Here is a 15,882-nt window from a genome sequence, read left to right as displayed (position 1 = left end):
AACGATCGGTATCTAGCTCGCAATCGGTAGTCGCAACTGCATTATGTCGCGAGTAACATAGATATACACGATATAGGTACACCCCTGTTCAAAAGTACCAGGACATGTAGATCTTTCGTCATATTTTATTCCGAAATGCAAATTATCGCTAAAGTGTGTCGCGAAAGTTTGTAGAAATTATTTCCTACCGCTACGACGGAATTGATAGGAAAGCAAAAAAAATAGAGTTCAAGTTGCGCGCTGTGAAGTTCAACAAATAAATCTGAAAATGGGAAATGTTTAGAAAAGAAATTGAATACGTTAACAAATATTAACGAATATCCAAAATTAACACAGTAAAGCAAATGTATCGAACGAGAAGAAATTTCCTAGGTAAAATTTTCATAAAACATAGTGAAATTCATCTGTGTTCGATTTGATAACTTTATACACGCATTTTCCATAATCGAGAAAATGTCACGCCTTTGACACGTTACGTGTCGTACGCGTAACGCGTTAAAAAACGAAATCACCGATACTCGGCTCGTACCTATTTGTTTCCACCTACGCGTTCTGTCGAACACAACTTCCGATATCGTGATCGATCGCGAGATCGATACATCGCGAACGTGAACCGCTCGTAAAAGTTCGAACGGGGACAAAGTGCATTTTGTTCACCGGTAGAAAGTGCTGCTATCGATCACGTTGCGCACTTTCTTTCTTACGACGATTACGTGTAGAAGTCGGCGGAGTTCAAGGAACGCCATCGTGCATACGTATATAACGACGCCTTCACTTTTCTTTTCGCGAGCTCGACGTACGCACGTGCAAACAACCATATACTATACATATATTAAAGATTATTCGGAAGCTGAGAATATTTCTCATCCTATACGATAGAGAACCGTGATACAAAATAGAAAAGAGGAAACGATGATTATTCGAAGAAGCATGTAAAGATTCCGATCTTTGTTACGAGATAGACTGTCAGAGAATGGAGGGAAAAGCGGTTGTGAATCAAAGGTTGTTGCTTTATATATATATATATATAGCAATTCATCGTTAACCGGCCATCGAGCGTAAACGCATTTATTTACGTTAGATGGATAATACTAGAGGAAAATTCACTAATAACGTTGCTTTAATTGTACGAGAGAACCAAAGACTTACTCCATAAAGTCGATTCCAAGAAGTAAAAGGGATAACAATGTCCAATTAACGAAACAAAATTCCAGCCATTTATCGCTACACCGTCGTATCTTACTTCCTATAGCCTGTAGGCTCTATTAATCGGAATGTTGTAAATACACGATCGAACCAGAATCCAAACATTCGTTAATTCTTCGGGAAATAATTAAGCGTATCCTATATATCGTATATGTTAAGTTCTGTAATAAACGTTATTCGGCGATTGTATGTCGTAGCGACAAAAGTTATCGAAAGAGTATGTACAATTTACACGCAAAGAGAAAGAGGCAAGAGCAAACGTGTACGAACACGCGAGAGAATGACGTGCAACGTTTCTATAGACCGCTTAAATACCGAAGGTAACGCCTTTTACTCCTGTATAGAATGTACGCCACCTTGTAGTTGGTGCATGGTGTACGTGTTGGTACATTAATCGTTCAAACCCTAAGCTACACGGAGAGTTTCGATTTTTACCACGGAATCCGCGTTGCTCGAATATAGGTTCGAGCTTTTCCACGATGTTACGGCGGAGATACGCGACACAGTTCGAAACAATCGGGTCTCAACGCGATACAGTCGAATCGATCCGATCGTTCACGAACTCTTCGCTAAAATATCGCACCGAATGGATCGACGCGTGTGACTCGCAAGCCAAATACCAACGACCAACGTATTCGACTTAGAATTCGCAATCGCGAAGCTAAAACGACGGGATCGTTTTATTTCGTATAAGAGAAACAAAAATATGTGCTTTTTCGTTCCTCGTTCGCCACCTATGGGCGAAATCTATTTTATGCTTTCTTCTCTTATAACGGTTAAACTATGATTAATCGAGTTGCCCGGAATCCATATTGATCGACTTCGTAAATTGAAAATAGCAGAAAGACGACGATGTTACAAACTCAATTCTTAAAAGTTCCATTATAGAATTTATTGCTTTTGTTTGTACCATCTTCTTACGATAGAGAAACTTATAAATCATTTATTTCTTGAGAATTGAAAATCAATCGTGTAACCAATAAGCACGAGGAATTTACGAAAAGTACAGTCGATCGATTTGATTTTTAATAAACTCGGCTGCAACTTTTTGCACACTAACGAGAGCTCTCGTTTTTAACGGTAAATAAAAAATAGATTAAAATAGAATTTACTCACGGTGAGGTGTGTCTTGTCAGGCGCGATCGCCGTGATCTCGACCGGCCTTGGTTCAGGTGGATTCGCTTTGCTAAGAATGGCAGCTGGCATTTTTGCGACCAGGGATAGCCTCCTGGTGAGCCGTCTACCTAATTCCGCGCGTCGTCGCACCCTAACACGGGGACCGGTACCTTTGTAGCCTCCGAATTCCATCCTGAGAGACGTATATTCTCCTTCCTTATCCCCGTCTTCTCATGGAGGCAAACGGTCGCATCTCGTGTGTCACGTGGTCGCACAGATTACACGATCATAACTCGACGAAAGTCTATCTGCGAGTCATCAAAACTCTTTACTACAGTATACGATCGAGAAGTGCGCGTACAATACGTAGGAATCTTTCTATCGTCCATGTCCCTGGACTGAAACTTTCGTTTACCGTGTCTCCTCCCAGCGTCAACAAACGCATCCTTCGCGAGTCATAAATACTAACGAGTCAATCCACCGTTTATCTATTTGTTTTCAAAGATATCTTGCACACGCGTCGTCCATGCGAAATCGTCAACACGAACGCTCGTTCTGTTCGAACAGTTGTTGTTAACGGACTTCGCGGATTCGATTTGATCAACTACGACGTTCAATTCGATTCGACTCGATTCGATATGATTCGATCGAAGGCAAAGATCACTCCCGGGAGTCTCGTCGCTCCTCCAAATGAAACTGGGTCGTTGACGTATCGATTTTTTCGAACGCGTTCAAAAACGCACAAGGGTTATACTGGTTTTAGACCAACGGTTGTCCGCGGTGGATTACACGCACGACGTAAACACTTGCTCGGATGCTGGAGGGCCGCTCTCAGTCGCGTGCACACACACCTTTACGTTTACTACCCGACATCTCTCATACTGACTACGTACACACATGCATCCTAGGCTCACATACGTATATACACCGTGGTGGAACGAGACGAACAGAGACACAGTATGGTGCGCGCGTGCACCAGAAGATTCGATGGTATTCGAAAAGCAAAGCACGAGGTGCGGAAAAGAGAGCAGCCGGTTCTTGCTGGCGCTCGGTCTGCCTGGCGCGCTTCGACTGAAATTGAATCGCAGCAACCTCCTACCACGCGGCCCGTCACACTGCCGGCCTTCCTAACCGTCGTGCCTTCTCGTCACTCTCGTCGTGTCTTCGCTTCTACCCTACTGAACAAATCCGCGTAAACAAAACGCATTTCAAAACCAGTAACCCGCGCACACGCTCCACGATCGAACACTGATGTAACCGATGCGCGCGATCAATCTCGACCAATCTAACCAACCGTTAGACCAATCAAAGCTACCATATTAGACGCACTCCACCAATTACAGGACATTGTTTATCAGCCAATCGACGATGTCGTTGTTTTGCATTTTCAAATTCCTTTTCTATATTGTTCTTATATCGAAGTTTTCTAATCGATAGAAACGTAAAAAAATTGAGATTCTTATTACCGATTAGTACATCGAAATGAAATAACGGATAACTGGATTAAAATCAAATGATTATGGAAATTGATATTGTTACGAATATAATTGGAGAGATATAATCTAAATGAAGATTTGCTATATGTTTTAGATATTATAATCAATTTACCAAGTAATAATAGGTTGCAGAACTTTTTTAAGTTAAATGAGGTGATCAGATAACGTGTAATTTGTAAAATATGTGTACATTATTATCGAACTTGTTACTGTCAAACCAGAGAAATACTAGTGAAATACTAATAACTTGTAACATATGGCATAGAATTTCATATAATTACTAAAGATACTAATAATTTAATTGTGCAAAAGAGCTCGGTATGTACTTCGATTTAAATGTTTTGTACATAATTGCATATTTGACATCCGTAGATATTCGATTATATGAGTTTCGATACAGCTTGCACATATGAAAGATAATTTTTTTTTAATGAAATCCCAAATACCAGACGACATATTTTCTCTTAATTAGTTTATCGTATCTATGAAGATACGAGGAATGAAATTTTCGAAAGTCAGTAATTCTCGAAGGTCGATGTAACGATCGATAGTGCGCATATCGATTACGAAAGTCGTACCCTGTAGTATTTATGAAGCGTATCGATCGACACGCTCGAAGACAAATCGAATTCGATGATCTGTAGGAATTGACGTATGTCTGTTATAGAACGTAGGACTAAAGAATAATTTTCGAATACACGGGTGCCATTGCTATTGTGACGTACTTGGATGATATTAAAGACCGGAATACTCGACGATGTGCACGATTGTCATTGACGAGAGAAATCAAAGAAAAGCAATCGATTACAATTGGCACGATTAGAGCGTATTTACGCTTGTTGCGATCGTAGTAGCTCGAACGGTGCACAGTCGCCATTGCTATATATTCTTGTTCGTGGTAAATAAATTCTTTAGCCTATAAATAACAAAAGCCTATAAGGAAGCTCATTTCTGTGTAAGTCTAGCCGTGCCAACCGTTCTGATGCGTTACGTAATAGGCTGATTCGCAATTAACTAAATATTTAGACCCCCCGGTATATTATCGTCTCTCTAAATGTATAAATTATACGCTAGCGTGCAATGAATTCAATCTAAAACAAAGATCACGCATAGTAACGATGATTTCTGTGTCTCTGGTGCTTAAGAAGTAATTCCCAAGACGAATTATAAAAATAAAAAGTATCGTTATCTCGATTAATCTTATTATTAGAATTCCAAGCCTAATTGGTCGAAAGTCAGGGGAAATCTCAGGAACGACTAAATAGAAGAATTATCCAATATGAAGTGAAGCGCGTTTACATTCACGTTTCTGCACAATCGAGCAAAGCGGAAGGAAAGCAGGACCGTTTCATCCTTGACTTTTCTCTTGCATCCCTACCACCAATTTATCCGACGTACAAAATTTCTCGACTATCACGAAAATCATAAGCGCGACGACCATGAAATCCAATGCAACGCTGCACGACAAGCTTGCTAAGCAGAACGAGATTAGCCGTCAAAGGTTGGCGCAAGAAGTTGCGAAACTTGAGAAGGTGGAGAAGTCGGATTTGAGGATGATAGAGACTGCGAGGCATCGGTTTCGATCGCGTCACAAGAACCTGGAAACACGGCAGCCCTCCTTTGGATCAAACGTAAAATCTCTCGGAAAATGCATATAAAAACGCTTACCAAGGATGCGCTCGATTTTTTCTTTTTTTTTTTTTTTTCTTTTCGTTTCTAATAGATGATTTTATGTTACACTGTCTCTAGAGCGATCGAAAGTATTCGTTTCAGATTCCATCATGATAATTGTATCATGTAAATCACATATTCGGAATATATTTCTGAATATGCAAGTGTTCGAATACTTTCGTGAGTCTATACAGTGCTTAAAATAACGTTAATTGCAGGATTTCGATTGCAACGTTTCACGATTCGTCTAGAGATTAGATTTCTCTAGATTAAAGATCAGCACCGTGTATTCTGACAATTACGCGACACGTACGATCAGCGGATACGCGGTTCATCGTTTGATCTTGCGATCTAATTGCGAGCACAGTAATTGACGCGTAGGCTATTAATGTGCGCATGTACGAAACTCATAATCCCGGCTTTTGCTACCATTGCACGGGCGCCATAAAAAAAGGTGGCCAGACGATGGAACAGGAGCAGGCGTCGAAAGATTCCTACGAGTTCGTGCGTTCGATAGTATTCACCAAAGGCGAGGTAGATCCTGATAAAATTCTTTGTCTCCATCTACTGTCCGCTCACAGTACGAAGTGGAAAGGCAACGACGACTCCACCATAAGACCTGTTACACCTTTAATGGAAAAAGGTATAATTCTCTTTGATTGAAATCAAAAAACGCTTATTCCATAACTCTGTGAATTTGTATCCTTAAAGCTAAGAACAAGCATTTATGAATCTTACTCGCTTATCTATTTGTGAATCTTTGTAGCTAAAAACAAACATTTTTCTGGCGCATGGAACAACGTCATACCCTGTTACGTGGTGGACACTCAAGTAATCTCATCGGACACGAAGCTCCATGAAGATCCACGGAAGAAGATTTTAGATGATCGAGCGATTTACGAGTTCGAGGAGAAATATAAACAATATATGAAGAACGACGCTGATTTTGAGAGAGCTTTATCGTCCAATGCTAAACACACGCAGAGAATAATGTTACAGGGGATCGATAAGATGCCCGCGATTTCACCTCACGTCTACTCTTTACTCGGAGCCTCGCATGAGCTGCGGATTAAACAAGCTCTTGCCGAAGGTATAATCAGGAGAAGACACGCTGGACCTAATACAGAATTGAACAAATTGGACGAGAATAGTTTGTCTTTTCGTCTCGACGACGATGACGACCTTTCCAGTAGAACAACCACGAACTTATCGACTAGAAATTGGATTGCCAAATCGTATAGTCCCTCGAGAAGGTCTACAATTGGATCCACGTTTAAAATCAATCGTGAAATTACTATGTTAAAGCCGAAACGGAGAAAGAATCACGATGCCATGCCTAAAGATCTTATTGCTATAAAATCTAGCATTAGAGCGATGAAAGAAGCATCTTCGAAAACTTCTAGCATCAAATCTCCTTTTCACAGCGTGTTTGGCAGTCGACAATCCGCGAATTCTCTCGTCTCAGCCACGTTGAATCCAGAGATAACAACTAAAAAATATAGAAAATGTATTTATCTGAACGCACCTGTTAAATGCATCGAACTTAGAAACAAAGAATGTCAAATCGTACCGATTCTTGTGAATTATCAGCTGCAAGCGTTGGTGCAGACGGTGTTTGGAGTTCTTGAACGTGTGAATCCTGAAAAATCAAAGAAAATAATCGATACTGCGAGAGATATGGAAGAGATAAATAAGATGTTATCGCGTCCAGAAATACAAAATTTTACACAATATCTGTTGGGTCAATCGTTGGTCTCGTCCCCAGAGAGTTTCGTAGTTTCAATAGCAACAATGACGAATGAGATAGATCTTCGATTCGAAGGAATTCTAGAAAAGGAGATAATCGCGTTGACTCTAGAAGTGCCGTCACTTCCATCTCTGGATGCTCTGATTACCGAGATACGAAATAACATTTTTCTCGATAATACAAGAAAGAAATCCGAACCAAGTAGAAATACCGGTACGACATCTTCGAATCCAAACAGAGGAAAAATTGGAAAGAAAAGAGGTGCGAACATAACAAACGTGAAAAATTATCCTAACTGGAATAAGAGTAAAGATTGCAGCAAAGATGCGTTCGCACATAACAAGTCGAAAGAAGATAATGTTATGCAACTCTCGGAGACAAAGTGTGGAAACAGCCTGAGGAAAACGTCGAAGATAAAAGCGGCCGACCAACCGAGAGTTTCAGGAAATGTTCTCGCCAAACGTACTTCGAATTCCAAAGTAAGGTCTCCGTAGAGAAAAAAGCCAAAGAGAGAAAAAATGATTGCAACGGCATTTCGAACTCTGAAATATTCAAAAGGAAGAGATCTGATAACAAATATTTTTCCTATTCCATGTGGTTGCAGTCTTGGAAGAGTGCCCAGGATCTCGGCCATTTAGACGCAAATCATGTAATATTGCGAAGAATGACGAACACTCAGAGAATCTTAGTAGGACAAATGTGTGCCTCTCTCAAGACCAAGAGAATTAATAATCAAGGTCTTATCCGGTTTAAATTAATATTGTAGAACCTGTGATATCTATAATTTATTTTTTATGCAGGTTTAATTGATGAGAGCGTACCCCTTGCTGCACTAATTGCTCCAGTCCTTTCGCGCAATAGCATTAAAGTCTTGACACAAGGTACGGTATTTTCAAACAGGAATACCATGGATGAAGAAGAAATAGATGATAACATTGTAGTTCCGGATAAGTTGACTGGCCCTTTGCTTGCAAAGGTCAGTATTTAAATATATTCCTTTACCTATAAAAAAGAATAATAATAATGATAATATCGAAGAATGATAAATTACTAAGTTTATTTTTTTCAGATACGACAAAATGTAGGAGAAAATGAAACAAAACGACGTTTGGAAAATTTTCTAAAAAATGAAATCGTATAAACTAAATAAATCGAATTAATCATTTTATTCGCTTACGTACATTTTGTATCAAAAAATTGTGAATATTTACCGATCGTTAATAGAATTCGTACTTGTTTACGAATATAGCAAGTAGATGGCAGAAAAGTTGTTCGTGCAGTTCGTAGGCGACATAAATTTAAAATTACAAATAAACGGAAAATGTGGGATACGCTTCTTTTTAATTCATTACACTTGTGTAAAGTATAAAGCAAACTTTTCTATTATAAATAAAATGATAAAATCGTCGTGAACTATAACATTTTGTGGGAAGTACTATAAGAACCATATAAGGTCAGCAATGGAACTTAATACCTACTTATCTGAGATTTCAATAAATAATTTGTATGCTAAATAGGATTTATGAAATATGTAGTTCAATTTTATATCGTATTTCACTGTTTGCATAAAATGAGACTAATTTCCACAATAAGCTGTTAGTGAATACGATTGAATATAATCAGTCAGCTGATCTGCGCGGCGCAGTCGCAGCTGTATTACTGCATAGGCGTAAAAGAACAAGTTTGCTGTTTTAAATGAAGCATAAGTTTACAGCTGTATGTGCACAGTTAAAAAAAGGTGGTTTAAAAGTGAAATATAAAAATTGTATTAGAGTAGAATATTCGATATCTGTTGACTAAACGATCGTTGAGAAAACCAGCGAAGAATTTTATTACGTTACGCCATGTTCACCGATGTGAGAAAAGTACACCAGATGTATTGCAGAGTTCGTGCAAAATGTCTATGTTAAAAATTTCTTATGAACATCGAAACAATGCTCACATGTTTATTCAAAGTAGCACGACGTTTATTTTAACATATAAACCTCAACGCGACAAGTAATTCGTTTAGATAGACAGGGAACGATATGTATGAATGTTACACATGGTTCTTTTTAAACATCTTTTTTTGGATTCTGTAGAAAACCTTTGACGAGAACAACTCGTACTTTTAACTATTTTTTGGGGAATTAACATCAGTTTGTCAATTAATTGACAAATATGTATACATTTAAACCATTTGTGTTCATAAAGCACGAAGCACAGAGTATAGAACGTCCAAAAGCTAGAAGTGGACATAGAATAGTCTGTGATCATAAGAATTTATATTCTTATGGAGGGTTTAATCCCTGTATCCCTGATACCGATCCTGATATGCAAAATGATCAGACATGGATCTCTAGTAAACCACTCTTCAAAGAAGTTTGGAAGTTCAATCTTGTTACACAACAATGGAAACGCTTACCAGGTCAAAATAATATGCCCAATGAGTTGGCATCGAATGCAGTGATTTTAAGGGGCAATGCCTTGATGGTTTATGGTGGAACTGGTGTACCATTTGGTCATAGTTGTAGCAATCATCTGTATGTGTGTAATGTTAATAATGGTAGAATGTACATAGTTCCTGCAAAAGGAGATCTACCTGAACCCCAATATGGACAAGCTTTAATATGTCATGGGTCATATTTATATACTGTCGGTGGTACTACAGGATACGAATATACTTGTGATATTCATAGATTTGATCTTAGGGCTGGTATTTGGGAGACTGTTTATATATGTTCTGGAAGAGATCAGAGTGAACCTACAGGACGATATAGACATGAATTAGCTTTTGATGGGAAACTTATATACGTTTTGGGAGGAGGAACAGCTACAGAAGCATTTGGTTTTTCGGTATGTAAATTTTAATACAAGTATTTAAAACTTATTTTGGACGATCGTATTTTAAATACAAATTATGTTTAGGAAATCCCTGCTTTTGACCTAGAAACAAATAAATGGATAATATTAAACACATATGGTGATAATGACGATAATACAGTGCCAGAACCTAGACGTTGTCATGGATCTGTGCAATATACAAATGAAAAAACAGGTGTCACGTCGGTAGTAATCTCTGGAGGATATAATGGAGATCATGTTTTCTCTGATGTTTGGAGATTAGATTTAAATCTGTTACAATGGACATGCTTAAGGAAATGTATACTTCCATGTCCTGTGTATTTTCATTCTGCAGCTCTTACTCCGGAAGGACGCATGTATACATTTGGTGGTATCGTTAAGGAAAATAATAAGGTTGTTATAGCTTTCTTATTTTCTTACTTTAATAAATACAGTTTCCTAAACTTTTGTGAAAAATCTTATTGCAGGTTGTAAGGACAGATGCGGTTCATTCTGTTTGGTTAACAATTCCTAAATTATCAGAAATATGTTGGCAAGCATTAATTCATTACTATCCAGACTTAAGGCACAAGTCACAGGATGAATTGCTTCACATGGGTATACCCTTAAAATTTGTGCAAAGAATCGATTGGTATGATGCATAATATTTAAGAAACTCTTTTGATATTTGCTACACATTCAAAGCGTTACCACTCCGACCATTGTTACCAGTTACTTATTGCATGAATATTGTAATTGTTGATCATTATTGCCATAATTTATTTACGATATTTTTATAAAAAAAGGTACATAGTGTGTTGGGCAATTAATATGACAAATATTATCAATGGATCACTTTCTTCACATTTACTTACATCGTGCAATATTTTATGTACTGGATGAAATTATGCATTATACATATTAAAAATAGAAGAAAAGTTCTTATAAACATATATTCAGAAATGAATACTATTGACGAAAGAATTTCAAAATATGTAGGTGTTTAAAACGTATTAGATTGAAATATACTAGAACTAAATCAAATTCTATTTCTGGAAAGAAGCATTTCAGGACATATGTTTATATAAATTCTTTTTCTTGTTGTGACAAATAGAATTTGCACTCTAAAGTTTTATCTTTATCAAGTGCTTTTAATACGCTTGATATAACAAAGGATATATACGATACTTTTAAAATCTTTTTGTTCCTTCCAAATTTTATTCAATTATGTTTATAAGAAATCTAAGTTTGTGGATCTAGAAATTATAAGTACAATTTTTTATACAAAGTTTTATTTACAGTTGCAGAATCATATTTTCAAATCATGTTTCTAAATTATTTTTTATAGTAGAGATCTTATTTTATTATTATGTTTTTCATCGAATTGAATTATTATTTTCACGTTTTTTACTTGAACTTTTAATAAAGAAGGTTCTCATAGCGAACAAAGAATCGTATTGCATGCTATACAAGGTTGCTGGTAAATATGCTCATTAATTTAGTTGTTATATAACATTCACAGCAGATATGCCTATAATACAGCATATAAATTTTCACACACCTTGTTAAAAAACTATGCCGTTTTTTCTTTATTTGCACTATAAAACGCCTGTCAATAAAATTCACTACATCATTGTATGTATATATAAATATATATATAAGCAATAATTCATATAATATACGTATATATAATACGTATATCTTGAAGTGAAAAGGGAAGAATAAGACATGTAAACAAAGACATCGAAAAAATGTTATCTCACTTTAGCTACGATAGTTATTCAGTTCAATATGTCGAAAAATAAATTTATGTAATACCACAATAGTACCGTAATATACTAATATAATTGTCGTTTGTCACATATTATTTAGTAGATAAAATTTTCCTTTTGTTTATAATAAACGATTATTATTTCGCAGAGATAAATTATATGAATTAATGTAATCTACAACAGTTGGAAGCAAATTTTATACATTCACATACAGATCAACAGTACAAATAATACACAAATCTTTAGGCAATATAAGTTTACTCTTTCAGATAACACAGTTTTATTTAGTTCGGCGAAGAAACGATTCCTAAATCTAATTTTTATACGACATAATCGAAATAATTTTATTCACTACTTCTATTCAGGGAAATTGAATAGCAGAAAGTGCTCCATTGCAAACGACAGCCTTTTTACAATGATATTATTGATAAGAATATTAATTACACAATATCTATTTATTGTCTATATCATATTACAGATTATTATTTTTTTAATAAATATAAGCTGGCCTGTGGATACGAATAACAGATGAACAGAAACCAGTAACGATATAACTTATACTTTTTAGTAATATTTTAGTGACATTGCAAGCTAAGTTTCAACATTATGAATGGCAGTTGAATTCAAAGTCTAATACCAAAATTCTCATTGTATCGATTCTATTCGTTTTTGTGTTAAGTAAATTATACTTGGACTATGAAGTGTGCGTAGAAAAGACGTATCTTAACAATTTCGAAGAGATGTTAGTGATCGAATATCATCGAACATTTAAGATAATGAAACGAAAAAATTTCTTTAGCAAATTGAAATGACTTTATACAGAAGATTCTTCACTTCCAACAAGAAAAAAAAAAAAATAAATAAAATCTAAAATGTTGCTTCTCTTTCGGCAGAAAACAATACGATATAGAATGTTGCCTTTCTCTGCATTCGCAGTTTCTCTGAAGCAGAACTCCATATCAAACAGACGATGTATTTGCGTACCAATTTCGGAGTACAAAATAGCTTAAAAGTTACTTTAAGTACGCAGTGCAGGATGCATCTAATTATTATTAGTAGGCATGACTATCGAAAGAGAACTCGGGGAACAAATGATGGTAAAGAGAAGGATAAATTTCGCGTGAATTTGTATGAAACGCAAAGTAACTCTTGCCTTAAAATTAGATAAGCTAAATGCATTCATACTTGTATGCGATACGTCAATAATTACAATACAGTAAAAAAAAAAAAAATTCTTATTGACCTTGCATATGAGTGGATCGTATCGGCATGCGAAAAATCACACGAATTATATTTAAGTAGACACAAAGTTGTTTCTCTTCTTATATTGTTCAATTCTCGGTGCTATTTATCTAAATTTAAGGAGACGCGCGCCATAGGCGAACGTATTAGCAAAGATAGATTGTAAATAGGAAATTGAATACAGTCAAGCTGATACCCTTAATCCTGTTTATTTCTCTTCACACACCCTTTATATTATAACTAATGTACTGAAAATGCTTACGAATTTTATGATCAAAAAGTTTGTGTAAAAAGAATCTTTTCCCTATAATTTGAAATTGTAAATGTTGTAATTACATATGTAACAGGTGGTTAACAATGCGCAAGTGTATCTGCAAAAGCAATGTAACAAAACACTTTGTAAAAAATTATATCGTTATAAACATCGCATATAATTGAAATACCATACTCTACGACTTCGTATTAAACGAAATTACCAAACGAAGTAAGGGTTTTCAGACAGCTGTGCAAAGACTACATTGAAATCTAAATTGGTACATTAACGAAGCAATTAAGATCTCATTTGACGGTCTGGATGTTAATTCCACTTGTTGCCTTTATCTTATTAATAATGACAGTGAAAGTATCTTATAGTACGCGTGTTTGTTTTCGTGCCTTTAAATGCGTGTACACGCGTTCACGATGATCGCAAAACGTCAACGATAAGATATATAATACTTAAGTATTATTACGTCTGCTCATAGAATATCGATAGACTGACAACATTTCTTACTATCTCGATTGTTCTATTAATGATATGAACAGACGCGAGAAGATAAAAGAAAAAGAATTCAAAATTATAATGTCGATGAGATCAAATACGTAAGACTATATTTCTAAATATTAGAGTTAAACTAGCTAGATAATATAAATTAATGTTTGTATCTTTTGGTTGTATTCGAACTAACAAAAATACGCAATACCCATCGAAGCGAAAATAAAATATATTTTACAGACGTACATTGTGATTGATTTATTAAATGGCGGACTGCCAAGGAAGATATTGTAAATTAATTTCGTTACGAAAACAAGTGGAAAATTTTATTGTATGCTTAAAAAAGGGTCGTTGTAATTTATAGCCACTGTACAGGTAACGATCGATGGAAAGATAAAGAGATGCTATACGAACTGCTTCTACCATTTCTTCCTATTACATTACCGAAATTAAATTTAAAGCGCAAAATCCTTTAAAAAGGCATTACATACAGTTCCGAAGAAAATGATAACACACGTGTGCTATCCTTAATTTCTCGAAGACGATTTAAGACTTTTTTAAATGTAGCGAATATTCGTATGTACCAGTGACTCATATGTATCACAGCACCAAAGTAGAAATATAGTACGTAATAAAAAAAGGAATCTGTTATTAAATAAAGTTGTTATTACCAACATTCAGTATATGTAGAGAAAACATATAAATTTCTGGGGTAAAATGATGGCAAATTAACAAAAAACGCTTTTGTTCTCTATAACTTTGACAAACCATGATAAGAATTTGTACAGTTTTTGGATGGTATTCTGGAATAAATTATCCCATTTTACTTTAGTAGATTCTTTTAATTGTAAAATATTATTGTTTTTTCGTCCAGTCGAGGGGAGACGCGATCGCGTTGAAGCGCGTCAACGGGAGTCGTAAATTCCCGTTACGATTATAATAAGCGACACCACGAACAGATCGATCCCCTTATTTCTTGTGGGATAATAGGGGTGTTTGTTATGTAATAAAACTGTAGTCTACAGTTCTATAATATATATATTTACAATAACTTATAACGCTTGTTGTCGCGTAGACGGTAGTGATGACGATATCCTGTTATTGGATCAGGAGTTGATCGACTTCGTCGTGACGGAAAGTACGGTAGTTGACTACTCGAATGTTAAAAGAATAGAACAGTATTTGACTCGCTTTGATATGTTGAAAAAGAATATTTGACTTGACTGCCCGAAGAATTGTAGAACAGTAATAGACCCGTCTCGTACCATTAAGGAGGAAAGCTCATTGTGGGTGTGCCCTTTTGAACTAAGAACACGGATTCGTTGTTCACACTTTTCGGTAGAAAAGTGAGGGTAACGATCCGCGATGCCCATCGATTATAGCCAATGTTAATAAATAATTATAAGGAGAAAGTCCCCTGCAGATATGGCTCATGGGTGTTTCTGTTCATGGAAAAAACCTGCTATTTCCCTGGGCAAACATCCGCTTTCTCCGTAATTAGTAAGGGCGTGCAACAAACCTAAGGATTGTTCTAAAGATCATACACAAACCGAAAATACTTATATGAATAGAGATTAAGCTAAGAAGATTCGGTTTGTTGTGGTTCCTTGGGTTTGTTGCGGGTCAGTGTAATGAGGTGTAGGTAGTCTTGGCGGTCAGACCGTGAGGGACGTCGTACGGACCATCTCGCGCGACGTAACAATTATCTTATTGACTTCCAGTTTTGCACACAACGCGTATGAATTTTCTTCAATAATTTTCAATTATATATGTATATAAACTATGGAGCATACAAACCATGGCGAAGGTGATGTCATTTTTTCTTGTAGAAAATGTTTCTACAACTTTAGCTTGATGAACGGCAGCATAGCTACACTGAAAAATAAATTTCCTTTGATAATTCGTTGAATACGTTTATTGATTTGTTCTAAGATTAAATTTATATGTTTTTGAACATTTATTTTCCCTTCAACGAATCATAAATCGGTTTTGCCTTTATACCCAATCCCGGCTTAGAACATCGTCACCACTATCCCCATTTGTCAACGCTTTTTT

At 36.1% G+C, this 15,882-nt stretch overlaps 3 protein-coding genes across 5 annotated transcripts in view; 2 read left to right on the top strand and 1 right to left on the bottom strand.

Moving 5' to 3' along the window:
• Positions 1 to 3,503, bottom strand: part of LOC139985604 (uncharacterized) — a 179,432-nt gene extending 175,929 nt beyond the window's left edge. Inside the window, exon 1 of one of the 3 annotated variants that reach the window (XM_072000163.1) lies at positions 2,323 to 3,503. In XM_072000163.1, the coding sequence (XP_071856264.1) occupies positions 2,323 to 2,514 (192 nt within the window). In that variant the 5' untranslated portion in view covers positions 2,515 to 3,503. The remainder of the gene's footprint in view (positions 1 to 2,322) is intronic. The other 2 variants (XM_072000162.1, XM_072000164.1) reach the window with 2 other exon arrangements.
• Positions 3,504 to 5,526: 2,023 nt separating this feature from the next.
• Positions 5,527 to 8,567, top strand: LOC139986053 (uncharacterized). The gene is made up of 5 exons (XM_072001069.1): positions 5,527 to 6,132; positions 6,256 to 7,715; positions 7,841 to 7,973; positions 8,037 to 8,212; positions 8,306 to 8,567. The coding sequence occupies exons 1-5, from the start codon at positions 5,886 to 5,888 to the stop codon at positions 8,375 to 8,377; spliced, it is 2,088 nt and encodes a 695-aa protein (XP_071857170.1). The 5' UTR covers positions 5,527 to 5,885; the 3' UTR covers positions 8,378 to 8,567.
• A 144-nt stretch (positions 8,568 to 8,711) lies between these two features.
• Slim (scruin like at the midline) lies at positions 8,712 to 14,240 on the top strand. Its single transcript, XM_072001070.1, has 3 exons — positions 8,712 to 10,071; positions 10,144 to 10,473; positions 10,548 to 14,240. Exons 1-3 carry the CDS (start codon positions 9,397 to 9,399, stop codon positions 10,722 to 10,724), a joined length of 1,182 nt encoding a protein of 393 aa, XP_071857171.1. The 5' UTR covers positions 8,712 to 9,396; the 3' UTR covers positions 10,725 to 14,240.
• The last annotated feature ends 1,642 nt before the right edge of the window (positions 14,241 to 15,882 follow it).

Source organism: Bombus fervidus, chromosome 3 (assembly GCF_041682495.2).
Source record: "Bombus fervidus isolate BK054 chromosome 3, iyBomFerv1, whole genome shotgun sequence".
Classification (NCBI taxonomy): Eukaryota; Metazoa; Arthropoda; class Insecta; order Hymenoptera; family Apidae; genus Bombus; species Bombus fervidus.
This window is presented reverse-complemented; position numbering and strand designations above follow the sequence as displayed.